Source organism: Mytilus californianus, unplaced genomic scaffold (genome assembly GCF_021869535.1).
Source record: "Mytilus californianus isolate M0D057914Y unplaced genomic scaffold, xbMytCali1.0.p SCAF_3, whole genome shotgun sequence".
Taxonomy (NCBI): Eukaryota; Metazoa; Mollusca; class Bivalvia; order Mytilida; family Mytilidae; genus Mytilus; species Mytilus californianus.
In genome coordinates this window covers 7,970,609-7,988,402 of record NW_026262679.1, presented here as the reverse complement: position 1 = coordinate 7,988,402, position 17,794 = coordinate 7,970,609, and the positions used below count along the sequence as shown (strand labels likewise).

Sequence of the window (17,794 nt, the reverse complement as noted above, 5' to 3'; positions counted from 1 at the left end):
GGATTTGTATCAATATGAACAATGAAAGTAATGACTGGCATTTGACAGGTATACTTATGAACAATCAAAAGTAATGACTGGTAGTGATCTGGTATCAATATGAAGCATCAAAAGTAATGACTGGCAGTGGACTGGTATAATATGACCAAATAAGAATTCTGACTGGCAAAGGAACTGGCGCACCATGACCATGCACAAATCATGACTAAAAGGCAAACTGGTAGCATCATGACTAAGCAAATAAAAAAGATGTGGTATGATTGCAAATGAGACAATCCACTACCAGAGACAAAATGACATTAACAACTAAAAATCAGCGTACGGCCTTCAACAATGAGCAAAACCCATACTGCATAGTCAGCTTTAAGACCGGGAAATGACAAATGTAAAACAATATAAACGAGAAAACTAATGGCCTGATCTATGTATAAAAATATGAACAAAAAACAATATGATATGCAATATCAAAGGACAACCACTAAATTACAGGACTTGGGACAGGCACATACAGAATGTTTGCGGGCGCCCAAAACTTACCCTAACCTGGTACAGTGGTGTAACAGCACAACATATGAACAAACTATAAATTAAGTTGAGAGGGGCTTAACTAATCAGATCCATACAACGCAGAAAAACAAGTAACAAAACCACAGACAGTACGTAGCAAGGTATTTATACATCCCAACAACAGGAAAGACACCCAGTACAGATTGAGAGTACTCGTAGTTTCTGCCAGCTAGTTCAAGACAAAAAACAACTAATAAGATTTAGTTACTTAACAATTCAACGATTTTCGAATCCATGTGTCATTTTTTTAAAACCGTCTGTCTAAGTGTATTACATTTCTTTCATATTGCAACTGTAGTCAAATTTAACAAAACGTGACAGAATAACTAATGCTTTAAATGTTCTGTATACAGAAGTTTGACAGAACATACAACTTTTACAAGCCTTTTACATGTAGACGTAAATATTACAGACAATATGATGAAAAATCCATTGCCAATGCTAAACCTGACGTACTACCAACTGCAAACACATCACAACATACATGTGTGTCCTCTAAAACTATTACGTTGCTTTTATCTTCAACTCATTGTTGTTTCTTTCTCAACAAGGCTTAATAAATTTGCACAAAGGAATATTATAATACATGCAGGAGGTAGATGTTGCCCTGGCCATATTTCTGATTTGAATTTCAGTGAAAAAGCCCTTGACTGTTTGTCAGACTAAAGAAAATCAACAGATTTTAACCGAAGTGACATTTTGGACCTACTTCAAAAAATAAGAATGCTACTACTAAAAATGATGACAAAATATTATATTTTGATAAAGACTCAGCATTAAGTGATGCAGAGTACATCAGCTTAACAGGCATTGATATAACATCATTCAATGATTTAGCTACACATCTTGTTTCTATTAGAGATACGAAGGTGTGTAGTTCCAAAACATGCTTAGACATTTTCTTGACGAAAATGAAGTCAGGAATGTCCAACAAACTTTTGGCTACTATTTTTAATGTAGGAAAAGATTCGATCCGCCGAGCAGTTGCAACAGTACGGAAAAATCATATGCAGACAATCGTACCAAAACACCTAGGATTCAATCATATTTCTAGAGAAAAATTGATTGCAAACCATACTAGACCTCTTCCCAGACATTATTTGGCAATGAATTTAATCCCACAATTCTTGTTATAGATGGAACATACATATATATATACAGAAAAGCGGTCAATTTCAGTTTCAACGTTGTACATTCAGCATGCACAAGCATCGGCCTCTTTGTAAAACCCATGGTTTTTGTAAGCCCTACAGGTTATTTTGTCAGCGTGATGGGTCCATACTTAGCAGATAGCAAAAATTACGCCATCATGCTAAATGAAGGCAACAGTAGTATACCGGTGTTCAAAAGTCATAAATCGATTGATAGAAAACAAATCCGGGTTACAAACTAAAACCGAGGGAAACACATCAACTATAAGAGAAAAAAAAGGAACAACAGGAACACTAAAGTGCAACAAAAACAAACGCCAACATACATAGAAACGAACTATTTGATAACAACTGCCATATTCCTAACTTGGTACAGGACATTTTAAGAGTAAATGGTGGGTTGAACTTGGTTTTATGGCTAGCCAAACCTCCCGCTTATATGACAATGCTAAAAAATGTCGCTAAAATGACAACACTACGTGACAGAAATACAGCACAAACACACACAAGAACACTCATCACAAACGCACAAACAAATAATATAATAGACGACACAACTAAACCGCAGAACAACAACGAACATCTTCCATCAACGACAGACACCACAGGACATCACAAACAGTGACGCACTTACGTATCGAACATGCAATCTCGAACTTTATGCAATTATTTTCACAATACCAGTCCAAACAATTTTCATGACAATGATGGTATTGATAGGCTATTTTATAATTATTTGAACTACAAACGATAAGACATAAAAAGACAAACAGACAAATAATAGTACAGATCACACAACATAGAAAACTAAAGACTAAGCAACACGAACCCCACCAAAAACTGGGGGTGATCTCAGGTGCTTCGGAAGGGTAAGCCGATCATGCTCCACATGTGGCACCCGTCGTGTTGCTTATGTTATTACAAATCCGGTAAATAGTCTAATTCGGTAAGTCACATTCGTGAAAAGGGAAGGATATTGTAGTTACGACATAAGGAACATATCCGATATCATCTGTGAAACGGTTATTCCATAACGGTCAACCAACTCGTGATGGCGTCCGTAAAATTTACGAAGGGATGATTTCAACTTCACCATTTGGAACTCTTGGTTTAATAGCTTCCTTGTGAGCAACAATCCTCTATCAAGGAAATCATGATAAGAAACACAAGCCCGGGAATATCGTATCAATTGAGAGATATATACTCCGTATGCAGGCGCTGCTGGAATGTTGCTACATAGAAATGGAAAGTTCACAATTGGGAAGCTGAAATCATCTCTTTGGTCGTAAAGTTTTGTTTTCAACCGACCCTCATTGTCAATTTCTAGATGTAAGTCAAGATATGAGGCAGACTTAACTGTATCTGTAGTATCCTTTATCTCTAGTTCGATGGGATAGATTCGTTTAACATAGTCACCAAATTTTGTATTATTTAGTGAGAGAACATCATCTATATAGCGGAACGTAGAGTTAAAGGATATTGCTAACTTCTTATCTTTCTTCCTAAGAAGTTCCTGTATGAAGTCAGCCTCATTATAATAAAGAAACAAGTCGGCAAGAAAAGGGGCACAATTGGTTCCCATTGCAATTCCGACAGTCTGTTGAAAAACACGTCCTCCAAACGTAACAAATATGTTGTCAATCAAGAAATCAAGCATCTTGATAATGTCAGTTTCAAAGAATTTTTTGTTTGAATCAGAGTGATTCTTTACAAAGTAGGATTTATCCCTCCCCAAGACAAGATACTTGTATCTACGTTCGCCATTCTTTTTAATGAAACAAAGTAATACCAACTCTTCCAATTTGTCTTTTAGTTTGTAATAACACATTATCCAACCGAAACCATAACAGAAACATCAAAAATAAATACATGAATGTTGGATGTATAAAATACCGAGACACGTCGTATGGCAATGCAAATTCAAACTCGGTATAACAGTCATATTCGGGAATAGGTCACGTTCGGTACTTAGCAGACAGACGAAATAGATGTTAAACCACAATCTAAGACGTGAAAAAAATGGCATTAGTTAGTTTAGACACAGACACATTGTATAGATCAACCAATTCGTGATGTTGTCCATAAAATTTACGGAGTATCATTTTTAATCTTTCCTCCTCATAACTCTGTTGGAGCCGTTTCTGCGTAAGGAGCAAACTCCTGTATATGAAGTCAGTATAGTGTGAATATGCACAAGCATAACGTATCAATTGAGATAAGTAAACACCACACGACAGATCAGAGAGTATGTTACTGCTGAGAAATGGGAAATTGATAATTGGGAAGTTGAAATCATCCCGTTTGTCATAGATTTTAATGTGAAGTCGTCCATCTGTGTCAATATTGAGGAAAAGATCAAGGTATGAAGCAGTCCTTCTTGTATCAATAGTATCCTTAATTTCAAGTTCGCTGGGATATATGAGATGCAAGTACTGACTGAAATATGGGTATAATTGCTTCAGACAATGAGCAGATTAAAAGTTGGTTGCAGAAAGATGATGTTGTCATTGTTGACCGTGGATTTCGTGATTCAGTTGATCTTCTGGAGGAATTAGGAATACAAACAGAAATGCCATCGTTCTTAAATAAAGGTCAGTCACAGTTTACCACAGAAGAAAGCAATACTTTAAGATTGATAACAAAGATTCGTTGGGTTGTTGAATCTGCAAATGGCAGAATTAAGACATGAGTGTTTTTCAACCATGTTATGCCAAACTCCCAAATACCATAAATTGGAGAGTACCTACGCATTGTTTGCTCAATATGCAACAAGTATTTCAAGCCACTAAGTTCTTCAAGAAGACCAATTACTTGGGTGTAAAATTATTTATCTTTCTAAGCAAAAGAAAAAATTGAGTCGGAAAATCTTGACCGCATTAGAACTTCTAGTTGGTGCAAGACTGATGCTGCATCTGTTGATTTTCCTTCGATTACGGTAAAGATCTCAGAAACCTTAGGTGTTTACTAGATAAAATTGGCCAAGTCATACGCTGCTGAACATATTACTGAAAACAATGACTTTGAGGTACTGGTACATAAACAGGAAAACAATTTAATATGTGCCAAAATCAAAAGTAGACATGTTTCAGCAAGAGCTTATTTGTTATGGATTCAAAACGATGAAGTGACTTTTCTTGGCTGGTTCTGTAACTGTCGTGCTGGAGCAAGAATAGTTGGTATGTGTGCACACGTTTCAGCAGTAATCTGGTTTTTAATAGAGGGACGAAAGATACCAGAGGGACAGTCAAACTCATAGATCGAAAACAAACTGACAACGCCATGGCCAAAAATAAAAAGACAAACAGACAAATAATAGTACAGATGACACAACATAGAAAACCAAAGACTAAGCAACACGAACCCCAACAAAAAATGAAGGTGATCTCAGGTGCTCCGGAAGGGTAAGCAGATCCTGCTCCACATGTGGCACCCGTCGTGTTGCTTATGTTATTTTTAAGTTATGCTCGCTGTTTGAACATACCCTATTGTTCTGGTGACGATTGGACAAAATATCTAACAGATGCATGTAACATGCCAGATCCCGAGATCATTGATGAAAGTGATGATAGTGACTACAATGAGGAATGATTGCATAGCTTATGTCAAACTTTTGTCATTTACCGAGTAAGATTAATGACATATATATAATTGTATTTCATGATGTTTGCAATCTATCATATTAAATCTTTCTTCGGTGAGAGTCATGACAACAAAAAGGTTATACATGTATAACCCCTTTCACGATTTGAAGAGTATGATTTCTTAGACAGGCGAAATCGTCGATAAAATGTTGAATTGAACCTAACTTTTAGTACATTGCATTAGCATATTTATATTTTAACAAATGTTATTACTGTAAGAGACATATAATATAATGTATACATGTAGTATATCTCTGTTACTGAATAACCATCTGTTCATTTACAACAAAATCTGTTGTAGAGTCGTTACTGGTTCAGACGTACTTATATATATATATATATATATATATAGACGAAATTATATTAAACATCATCTTAGTTTCTTTACGTTTCTAGGCAATTGGATAATTTTTGGTTACATAAACATAAAATAATATCATCTTGAAAAGTGTGTTTCAAATTGTTAGTAATTTCAGAAATAACAATTAAAAATATACTTTTGATTATTTACACTGAAACAAAATTTCCATGCACCGTAAAAATCGACAAAACGTAAGATTCTGACATATATCTATGTATTTTGAAGCCATAGTAACGGTTGCCATGGTAAATACAAATAATCAGGGACCACAAAAGAGGAAGTATATTACTCTGACATTGATTCATAGAACGTCCTTTTGTATATTTTGTATATAAGAAGGTGTCTTTGTTTAAAATTGTCAACTTAAATACGTGCAATAACAACAGCACTAGTTTAAAAATTGATTAAAAATTCATGTTTGGTATTAATAAAGGGATACAATTTGACAACGTCATATTAAGTGATTTCAAGTAATATATACAAAATATATATTTTTTTGGAAAGCAGACACCTATAAGATATTTTGAGAGAAAAATCATCTACTTTTGACGTGGGGCCGATTTCGACCCTTAAAGCCCCTACTCCTTTGGCATAGGATGAAAATCCTTAACCAACGAAAGTATGATAGATTATGGCTTTGACATATAGAACATATCCGTGGTCATCTATATGACATAGCTATCGTAACAGTGTAATTAACTGAAAGTTTCCAAATGGAACCTCGCTTTCGCCATAATTTGAATTTTCTGACCTGAATGAAACGATACCTGAATAAGGGTGTCTTGGATCGGATAGAAGAACCAATAAGGAAGAAAATGAGGACATTGGTAAGGTATATGGTTACATAGGAATGATTTTGATATTTGTTTTTATTTCATGAAGGACGTACAATTCAAAATGGCGACTTAGATTCATTTCGAACTTTTCAGTATACGGTTATGGATAGTAAACTGAACATTGCTAGAAAACAACGAAATATAGATGTCAACGTTAAATACGTTAATAACGTTCTACAGTTAGACAGGAAATACGAAATTAAAAAAAAAAACCAATACTGATTGAACTTTATTTACTATGCTGAATAAAATCATCAAAGATAGATACATGATTTAAATTTGTACGTCAGACGCGCGTTTCGTCAAATTTGTAAGTCAGACACGCGTTTTGTCAAATTTGTACGCCAGACGCGCGTTTCGTCAATTTTGTACGTCAGACGCGCGTTTCGTCAAATTTGTATGTCAGACGTGCGTTTCGTCAAACTGGTACGTCAGACGCGCGTTTCCTCTACAAAAGACGCATCAGTGACACTTGAAACAAAAAGTTAAAAAGGCAAAACAAATTACGAAGTTGAATAGCATTGAGGACCCAAAATTCCGAAAGGTTTGCCAAATAATGCTAGGGTAATCTATTCCTTTGATAGGAAATCCTTAGTATTTTTAAAAAAATCAAAGTTTTGTAAATAGGTAATCGAGTCCCGGTGGGCCTAGTAAATTCAAAAGATATGCTGTCCTGTTTTATAGATATTTTAAACTCATTTTTTCGAAAGTTAACAAACCTTGTATATAAGATTAATAATTACAACTAATCATGTGTTGTAACAAGGAATGCGACCTTCTTTGTTTAATGGAACGTATCATGTACGATGACACATAGTTTTTAATTTTCATTTGCTTTTCAAACTTTTTTTTCTACTTTTACATTTCACAATGAATAATAAGTCCCTGACCACATGTCACCATTTAATTATATACAGAAACTGACAAGTATGAGATAAAGGGAAATTATCAAAGCCAAGCATACTTGTCTTTGTACGTATCACTGTAGCCATGGTCTCATCTGTCCTCCGATGGAGTATTTTCATATCGATATTCTCGTCCGTTTGCTGTTTAAGACGAGATTATTTTATAACTGCTGAGGAACAATGGTGGGACTATGCACCGAGTAAACAGAACCTTATAACAAACGACAGAACGTATGTATAAAACCCTGATAATGTAGTATATTTTTAAGTTGTAAATAGTCTTTTTGATGTACTGTTAAACTGTAGTTCGAATCAAATTATTTGTTTCTTGTCACCTTAACAGCATTTTTACATTGATTTATTTATTCCGCATAAGCGAGCTTTATTTCATTCTTTTTAAAGCATAATGTTTCCGCAAAAATTGACGAGAAAACGACTACGGTTATCTAGATAATCAAAGCTGCCAATATTGTTGAAGTCTTAAAATCATTTAGAAAACTCTAATGTAGTATTTAAACTCCTATATGTTGGGCCAAACAGAAAAACATGTGTGTGCTTGTGTTTCCTCTTTCCAAAACTGTTTGTTTTTCATTTGCACGTAATGATTCACAATATCGTTACGTTTCATCCCTTCGTAAATTTTAAGGACGCCATCACGATTTGGTTGACCGTTATGGAATAACCGTTTCACAGATGATATCGGATATGTTCCTTATGTCGTAACTACAATACCTTCCCTTTTCACGAATTCGACCTACCGAATTAGACTATTTACCGGATTTGTAATAACATAAGCAACACGACGGGTGCCACATGTGGAGCAGGATCGGCTTACCCTTCCGAAGCACCTGAGATCACCCCAGTTTTTGGTGGGGCCCGTGTTGCTTAGTCTTTAGTTTTCTATGTTGTGTCATCTGTACTATTATTTGTCTGTTTGTCTTTTTATTTTTGGCCATGGCGTTGTCAGTTTGTTTTCGATCTATGAGTTTGACTGTCCCTCTGTTATCTTTCGTCCCTCTTTTACAGTATATTTGCGTTTGTATATTGTTCTGTGCGGAGTCTGTAAAAAGCTTTATTTTGCCTAAGGAATATACTCTCGCATGTTCATAGTTATGGCGTATGTATTCACCAGTGGCCATTTTGTTTGTTGATTAAGTCAATCCGAATTATTAACCATATGCATATGTAGTTTGCTACAAAGGCATTTCTAAATGTGTGTAATGTTTCTGATTTTTTTATAATGAGATTGTAGAGTAATTCAGGACAGTTTTGTTAGACTTCTTTGCCAGATAATTTGTAATTTGTTGATATGTGACAGCTGTGTTCTTCATTAGCGAAGACAATAGCTCGAGTCCTGTGCTAGGGACCGTCTTAAACTTGCAGTTAGTTGAAAGTAATTTGTTCAATGTTGAAGGTCTAAATGAGACTTAAAAATATATCTCAAAAAAAAAGCGCTTTTTCTCTACAACTTTTTTTATTGTAAGACCGAGCGAAATGATGCTTCTCTTATTTGGACTTTTATTTAAAATTCACAATTCTGATATTTGGGACTTAAATTCATTGTGTTAACTATTTATTTTATAGTTTGGTTTGTACTTATATTTCGTATCAATAACTACTTAAAGGGGCAGAAGCGGTCAAATTTATGTTCACCGATTTGATAGAAATTCTCACATTTGATTTATAGCACACTAAAATGTATACTAAAATTACAAAAAGTCTGCACTGTTTAAACAAATGTCATTTTCTAATTTCCGTTTGCTCATCTATATGCCTTAATATCCATTTATTTTTTCCTGTTCAAAACATGTTAGTTCTATATACGCAGAACTCGAATTCCATAAATAGTACACTCAGTCTTACGAAATCACTATCCCAAAATTTCCATGATGAGATCCAATTACTATTGTTACTTCAACCATAATTACAATGCAATAGACCTAATAATTTACATTTGATTTTGATCAAATATTCTGTAACAAATATATTTGAAAATCTCTCACATGTATTATTACTAACTTATGTATTTATGCATAATGAACATTGTATATTATTGAAATATGTGTATATATTTAAAAGAATATTCTGAATTATGAGAATACAAGAATATTGTTGGGTAAGCTCAATAAACATTCAAATAAATATAACACAAATGAAATACTTATGACAAAAACAATTCATATATGTCAAGGTCTCAGAGTAAAAGATAAAAGACAGAGATTATGTTTGTGGATGAAATATCAAAAATGTAATGTTTTGTTTGTTCAGGAAAGTCATTTCACTGAAAATTTTGAGAAAGACTTAAATACTGAAATTAAAGGTCGACAATATCATAGCTTTGGAACCTCACAGTCCAGAGGAGTTTCAATTTTTATTAACAACGATTTAGAATGCAAATTTATAAATATATTTAAAGACCAAGAGGGCAGGCTACTCTTAATAAATGTTGAAATTGAAGACAGTATTTATACATTAGTGAATGTTTATGCACCAAATATACCTAAAAAAAGATATTTTTTTTCTTCAAAAATGTTAAAGAAGTAGTTACTAAAAAAAGTTTAGAAATGGTTATAATTGGAGGAGATATGAATGATACTTTAACAAAAATAGATAATAAAAAAAAAATGTAACAAAAACGTCATTACCGAGAGGTTAAATTCTTTATGAAAATACACCAAAATATCGTCCTCCATTTAAAATAGATTGGAAACAGTGTCGTCAGGTCAATAAAGACGCTCTTTAATCCTATTGTAAAAATTGACGCAAACGGGAAAAATCTTATAAAATATCTTTCCGAATAAATGAATAATTTAATATCACATTTTGAAAATCATTTAGAAAAAACAAGAGGGTACATAATACGCCTAATACGCCTTATTATAGAATACGAAGAAGAGTTCAAGTACTCGCAAAGCGCTTTGTGTTCGTACTGGCCAACACAGCAGTCACTAATGCGGTGGTGGTGGTATGACGTAAATATTAGGAAGTTCTTCAGAATGAAATTATAAATTCGTTTTTACTAACACGTGGGTCCGTGTGCTCCACTTTGGTTAATGAGCAGTGGTTCTTTTTATAATTGTTCTTTTCGCTTTACTATTATTAATTCGTAATGAAAATATCAAGTGTGTAAGGCGTGGTCACTTTTTTGATTTTTTAGACACGTTATACCTGTTTCTCCGATACCTTTATTTACAAATTTGGTGATGCTTAGCATGAGAACACGTGTATTTATGATTGAGGTATGTTCTTGGACAGATAATGTTTGTCAGGAGGGGGACATTGGATGCTGTCATATTTCACAGTAAATGGAAAAGCTTCTCAATAATGAATTATGTAAATGATATAGCATACGCTGCTTTAAAAGAACGAGGACAAAACAAAACTATGTGTTTTCAAGATTCTCCTGCCTATTTCATGCTTCAAAAGAACCATAACGAATGTTCTCATTGGTTCCTTAAGAAATAAACCTCACAAAATTTTATTCTTTCTTTAAATACAAGGTCATTCAAAAAGAAAAAAAATATTAAAGGAATCCTATCTAACTACCTCATATTCGTTAACGAATTTAATGCTTGGTGATTCGTGATCTCTTAATCAAATTCCTTTTTTGAATGGGTTTTTTCGTTTCTCGTTTATTGTTTCTACATAAATTGGGTCGTTAGTTTTCTCGTTGGAATTGTTTATCATTTCGTGTATAGCTTGCTATGTGTTATGGGTTTACCTCATTTTTGGAGGCTGTACAGTGACCTATAGTTGCTATCCTTCTACGTCATTTTGTTTCTGGTGGGGTAATCATGCCACATCTTCTTAATTTTATATTATTATGTATTAGTAAGCTGAATAACTCGTTATACTAATATTTGTCATCGAACTGTGAAGACTTCGTTATGCATTTGTTATTATTCGATATACAAAAGTTTGTAAATACGAATTTAATTCTTTATAAAAATGTTTTTAAATACATTGCAGGTCCTGTTTATTTTCTGTATTTCATTCAAACACAAAGAAAGCATACATGATATAAATGGATTTATACACAAAGGGGTATTTTGTTTGATAGATGTCTTGAATGGAGTTTTATATACAATGTTCAGACTGTTAAATCTTCAACCTAATTTTATATATATGTTTTTTGTGATTTATATATTCACCTAAGTCTGTATGGCCTTTTGTGTTGCATATAAATTAGACAGTAGTTACTTCATTAATCAAAGTCTAACACATCCGTGTCCGACAATACGCTACAACGTATTTTCGATTTAACGCATACAATACTGAAAAGTAAGTGGATATCTACTCACCTCGTTTCAAGAATGAAAGACGATACTGGGAGAATATCGGAAAGCACCACATTAAACTTTAGATATGACTTAGGGTAAAATCTAAGACTATTTGAACCAATTAATTTTATATCAAAGTTAATCTTTTTAAGACCTCTTTTAGATAACGCTGACCATGCACAAAATAAATACATCTTAGCAGTAGAACTGTTTTTGTTATCAATGACCGATGCACCACATTCGATATGATGAACATTCTGTTGTCTCCCATTTGTAATTCTGAATTGACAATTGATCGATACATACAGAGATTTTTTTTATATGCATAGTCATTCTAAAATTGTCTTTCTCATTTGATAAACATTATAATTATAAATAAATCAAAGTCAACAACTCTCTTTATTTTGGCTGCAATATTTGTGCGTGCAGTTTTCCAGTTTTAATCAGCCTATTACCATTCAAACTCTGGCTTTTACAAATCTAGAAAAACAGGGATTAAATTGTAAATGTTCAACATAAAACATAGTGTACTTGATATTTTCATTACAAAGAAGTTACGAACTGATAACAGTAAAACGCACAGAACAATCATTAAAAGAACAACTATTTATTAACGAAAGGACCTACATGTAAATGTAGAAAAATTCATAATTTGATCCTAATAACTACCGGGTAGTATTAACGATATTATAATATTATTAATGTTTAAATATACTTTTTCACTTTTTTCGTCTTTTGGAAAATGTTGTTTGTGCTGTATTTAGACCCCTCTACCAAGAAATTTGTTTTGCATGCACACGTATAAAAATTGCGGTTTTTATCCAACGCATTCATAGTTTTGAACGTTGTTTTCAATTTAAACTTATTTATATTTTTTTCGTTTGGGCTTGTATTATATTTGTCTTCGGGTTTATATGATCCGTTCATTCTATTTCGACTCTTCAAAATTCAAGAAAATCCGATTATGGTGTACAAATTTTTGCACCTCATGTTTGCGGTATACCATCTTTTCCGCAAGTTTATTGTTTTCTGTAGGTATTAAATTAATATAAAGATCCATTTTGTTACATCTTGTGATCCGTTTATTTGGCAATCGCCAATGGCAGTCAGCAAGGTTTAAGAACATCCGTTGTTCGACCTGTTAGTCAAATGCGTTTTGTTTAAATATACTTTTTCACTTTTTTGGTCTTTTGGAAAATGTTGTTTGTGCTGTATTTAGACCCCTCTACCAAGAAATTTGTTTTGCATGCACACGTATAAAAATTGCGGTTTTTATCCAACGCAATCATAGGTTTGAACGTTGTTTTCAATTTAGACTTGAATATATATATCTTTGCACCTTTGTTTGCGGTATACCATCTTTGTCGCAAGTTTATTGTTTTCTGTTTGGTATTAAATTTTTAATTAAGATCCATTTATTACACCTTGTGATCCGTTTATTTGGCAATCGCCAATGGCAGTCAGCAGGGTTTAAGAAAATTTGTTGTTCGACCTGTTAGTCAAATGCGTTTTGTTAAAATATACTTTTTCACTTTTTTGGTCTTTTGGAAAATGTTGTTTGTGCTGTATTTAGACCCCTCTAACAAGAAATTTGTTTTTGCATGCACACGTATAAAAATTGCGGTTTTTATCCAACGCAATCATAGGTTTGAACGTTGTTTTTAATTTAGACTTGTTTATATTTTTTCGTTTGGGCTTGTATTATATTTGCCTTCGGGTTTAGATGATCCGTTCATCCTAATTTGACTCCTCAAAATTCGAGAGTCTATCCTAAATTGAGGTAAATTACACGGCCTTCCAAATACTGTTTCGATTCCCAACATCACTGAACAGACATTAATTGTCGAAATCCGGATATGGTGTACAAAAATCTTTGCACCTTTGTTTGCGGTATACCATCTTTGCCGCAAGTTTATTGTTTTCTGTTTGGTATTAAATTTTTAATTCAGATCCATTTATTACACCTTGTGATCCGTTTATTTGGCAATCGCCAATGGCAGTCAGTAGGGTTTAAGAACATTTGTTGTTCGACCTGTTAGTCTAATGCGTTTTGTTAAAATATACTTTTTCACTTTTTTGGTCTTTTGGAAAATGTTGTTTGTGCTGTATTTAGACCCCTCTAACAAGAAAATTGTTTTTGCATGCACACGTATAAAAATTGCGGTTTTTATCCAACGCAATCATAGGTTTGAACGTTGTTTTCAATTTAGACTTGTTTATATTTTTTCGTTTGGGCTTGTATTATATTTGCCTTCAGGTGTATATGATCCGTTCATCCTAATTTGACTCCTCAAAATTCGAGAGTCTATCCTAAATTGAGGTAAATTACACGGCCTTCCAAATACTGTTTCGATTCCTAACATCACTGAAGAGACATTAATTGTCGAAATCCGGATATGGTGTACAAAAATCTTTGCACCTTTGTTTGCGGTATACCATTTTTGCCGCAAGTTTATTGTTTTCTGTTTGGTATTAAATTTTTAATTAAGATCCATTTATTACACCTTGTGATCCGTTTATTTGGCAATCGCCAATGGCAGTCAGCAGGGTTTAAGAACATTTGTTGTTCGACCTGTTAGTCAAATGCGTTTTGTTAAAATATACTTTTTCACTTTTTTGGTCTTTTAGAAAATGTTGTTTGTGCTGTATTTAGACCCCTCTAACAAGAAATTTGTTTTTGCATGCACACGTATAAAAATTGCGGTTTTTATCCAACGCAATCATAGGTTTGAACGTTGTTTTCAATTTAGACTTGTTTATATTTTTTCGTTTGGGCTTGTATTATATTTGCCTTCGGGTTTATATGATCCGTTCATCCTAATTTGACTCCTCAAAATTCGAGAGTCTATCCTAAATTGAGGTAAATTACACGGCCTTCCAAATACTGTTTCGATTCCTAACATCACTGAAGAGACATTAATTGTCGAAATCCGGATATGGTGTACAAAAATCTTTGCACCTTTGTTTGCGGTATACCATCTTTGCTGCAAGTTTATTGTTTTCTGTTTGGTATTAGATTTTTAATTAAGATCCATTTATTACACCTTGTGATCAGTTTATTTGGCAATCGCCAATGGCAGTCAGCAGGGTTTAAGAACATTTGTTGTTCGACCTGTTAGTCAAATGCGTTTTGTTAAAATATACTTTTTCACTTTTTTGGTCTTTTGGAAAATGTTGTTTTTGCTGTATTTAGACCCCTCTAACAAGAATTTGTTTTTGCATGCACACGTATAAAAATTGCGGTATTTATCCAACGCAATCATAGGTTTGAACGTTGTTTTCAATTTAGACTTGTTTATATTTTTTCGTTTGGGCTTGTATTATATTTGCCTTCGGGTTTATATGATCCGTTCATCCTAATTTGACTCCTCAAAATTCGAGAGTCTATCCTAAATTGAGGTAAATTACACGGCCTTCCAAATACTGTTTCGATTCCTAAGATCACCGAAGAGACATTAATTGTCGAAATCCGGATATGGTGTACAAAAATCTTTGCACCTTTGTTTGCGGTATACCATCTTTGCCGCAAGTTTATTGTTTTCTGTTTGGTATTAAATTTTTAATTCAGATTCATTTATTACACCTTGTGATCCGTTTATTTGGCAATCGCCAATGGCAGTCAGTAGGGTTTAAGAACATTTGTTGTTCGACCTGTTAGTCAAATGCGTTTTGTTAAAATATACTTTTTCACTTTTTTGGTCTTTTGGAAAATGTTGTTTGTGCTGTATTTAGACCCCTCTAACAAGAAAATTGTTTTTGCATGAACACGTATAAAAATTGCGGTTTTTATCCAACGCAATCATAGGTTTGAACGTTGTTTTCAATTTAGACTTGTATATATATATATAGTCTCTCTAATGTTAATTATTGTTGACGCGTTTATTTATTTACTCAGTATATCAGGGACTTGTACGTATAGTTTTTCAAATATTAGAGATTGTTGACGTGTTCATTTATTTATTCAGTATATCAAACAGACTCATACATATAGTATCTCCAATGTAAGATATTAATGACGTGTTTATTTATTTATTCAGTATATCAGACAGACTTATACATATAGTCTCTCCAACGTTAGATATTGTTGACGTGTTTATTTATTTATTCAGTATATCAGACAGACTTATACATATAGTCTCTCCAACGTTAGATATTGTTGACATGTTTATTTTTTTATTCAGTATATCATACAGACTTATACATATAGTCTCTCCAACGTTAGATATTGTTGACGTGTTTATCTATTTATTCAGTATATCAGACATAGATATTGTTTACGTGTTTATTAATTTATTCCGTACATCAGACAGACTTATACATGTATTATCTCCAATGTTAGATATTGTTGACGTGTTTATTTATTTATTCCGTACATCAGACAGACTTATACATGTATTATATCCAATGTTAGATATTGTTTCAGCAGCGCCTGCATACGTAGCATATATCTCTCAGTTGATACGATATTACAGGCTTGTATATACTTTCAAATATTCCTGACAGAGGGTTGCTGCTCAAACGAAAAAAAAAGTAAAATAACAAAAATACCGAACTCCATACTTCTAGATATTATATATTTGAATACATTTGAGTACATTTCATATTGTTTTGTGTGGCAGCAATTTTCACTCTATATATTGTTCATGCGGCAGTAATTTTCACTTTAAAAATGTATTTATATTGTTTCGAACTACAAGGGAAATTCAAAACGGAAAGTCCCTTATCAAATGGCAAAATAAAAAGCTCAAACACATCACACGAATGGAAATCAACTGTCATATTCCTAACTTGGTACAGGCATTTCCTTATGTAGAAAAAGGTGGATTAAACGACTTAAAATTCCATAATATTGACAACAATATGTGAACGTAGTAAACAGACATAATAGGAAAAATATATTAAAAATAAGGGTACAGCAGTCAATATTGTGTTACAATCTTAATCACTATAAAACAAACAAATATGTCGACAAAGAAAAACAAAATGACATATAGACAAAAACAGCTATTAGATCAAGAGTTGGTGAAGTTGAAATTATCCCTTCGTAAAATTGTCGTTACTTCAATACCGTTCCCTTTTTCCCTTTTCCCCTAATTATAATGTGACCTACCGAATTAGAATTATCACCGGATTTGCAATTACATGAGCAACACGACGGGTGCCACATGTGGAGCAGGATCTGCGTACCCTTCGGGCTTACATGAGATCACCCCAAGTTTTTGGTGGGGTTCGTGTTGCTCAGGTTTAAGTTCTCGATCTTGTGTTCTGTTTACTATTGTTTGTCTGTTTGTCTTTTTCTTTTTTAACCAAGGCGTTGTCAGTTTATTTTCGACTTATGAGTTTGAATATTCCTTTGGTATCTTTTGCCTCTCTTTGAAGTTTTTATTTATTTATTGAGTATATTAGAAAGATTTATAAATATAGTCTCTCCAATATTAGATATTGAGTGACGTGTTTATTTATTTATTCAGTTTATCAGACAGACTCATACATATAGTCTCTCCAATGTTGGATATTGTTGACGTGTTTATTTATTTATTCAGTATATCAGACCGATATATACAAACAACAGAGGATAGAATAGGAAGTGTTTATAAGAAAGTGATGTTAAAGCAGTTCACTGATGGTTTCTTCCAAAGGGAGATAAAACCAGCACCATGGATGGGATATGTTGGGCCTACAATTAAAGGAGAAACTGGTGATGTGTTGTATGTTCACTTCCGGAACTTAGCATCAAGGCCTTATGGACTTCATCCTCACGGTGTACAATACTTTAAAGACAGCGAAGGTACTTCATCTCAGGTCTCATAATGTTTTGCTAATAAATATGTATTTAGTGTACATTATATAGTAATAATTTCTGGATAATAATAATTATGAAAGGAGATGCGGTGTAGAACATTTAACTCAACGACACAAACTACTAACATATAGGTCGGAACATACGGTCCTGCATTATAAGGTGTGTATGGAAATAAAGAAGAAATAGACATTAAATGATTTTAACATGAGATATTTGAGGATGCCGAATGTATGGATATCCTATATATATA

The 17,794-nt window shown here is 33.3% G+C and overlaps 1 protein-coding gene across 2 annotated transcripts in view; it reads left to right on the top strand.

Moving 5' to 3' along the window:
• Positions 1–7,491: 7,491 nt before the first annotated feature.
• The window catches only part of LOC127733906 (ferroxidase HEPHL1-like), a 225,282-nt gene continuing 214,979 nt past the window's right edge, over positions 7,492–17,794 (top strand). For both annotated transcript variants that reach the window (XM_052243359.1, XM_052243358.1), the window contains exons 1-2: positions 7,492–7,692; positions 17,285–17,529. In XM_052243359.1, the coding sequence (XP_052099319.1) occupies positions 7,547–7,692; positions 17,285–17,529 (391 nt within the window). In that variant the 5' untranslated portion in view covers positions 7,492–7,546. The remainder of the gene's footprint in view (positions 7,693–17,284; positions 17,530–17,794) is intronic.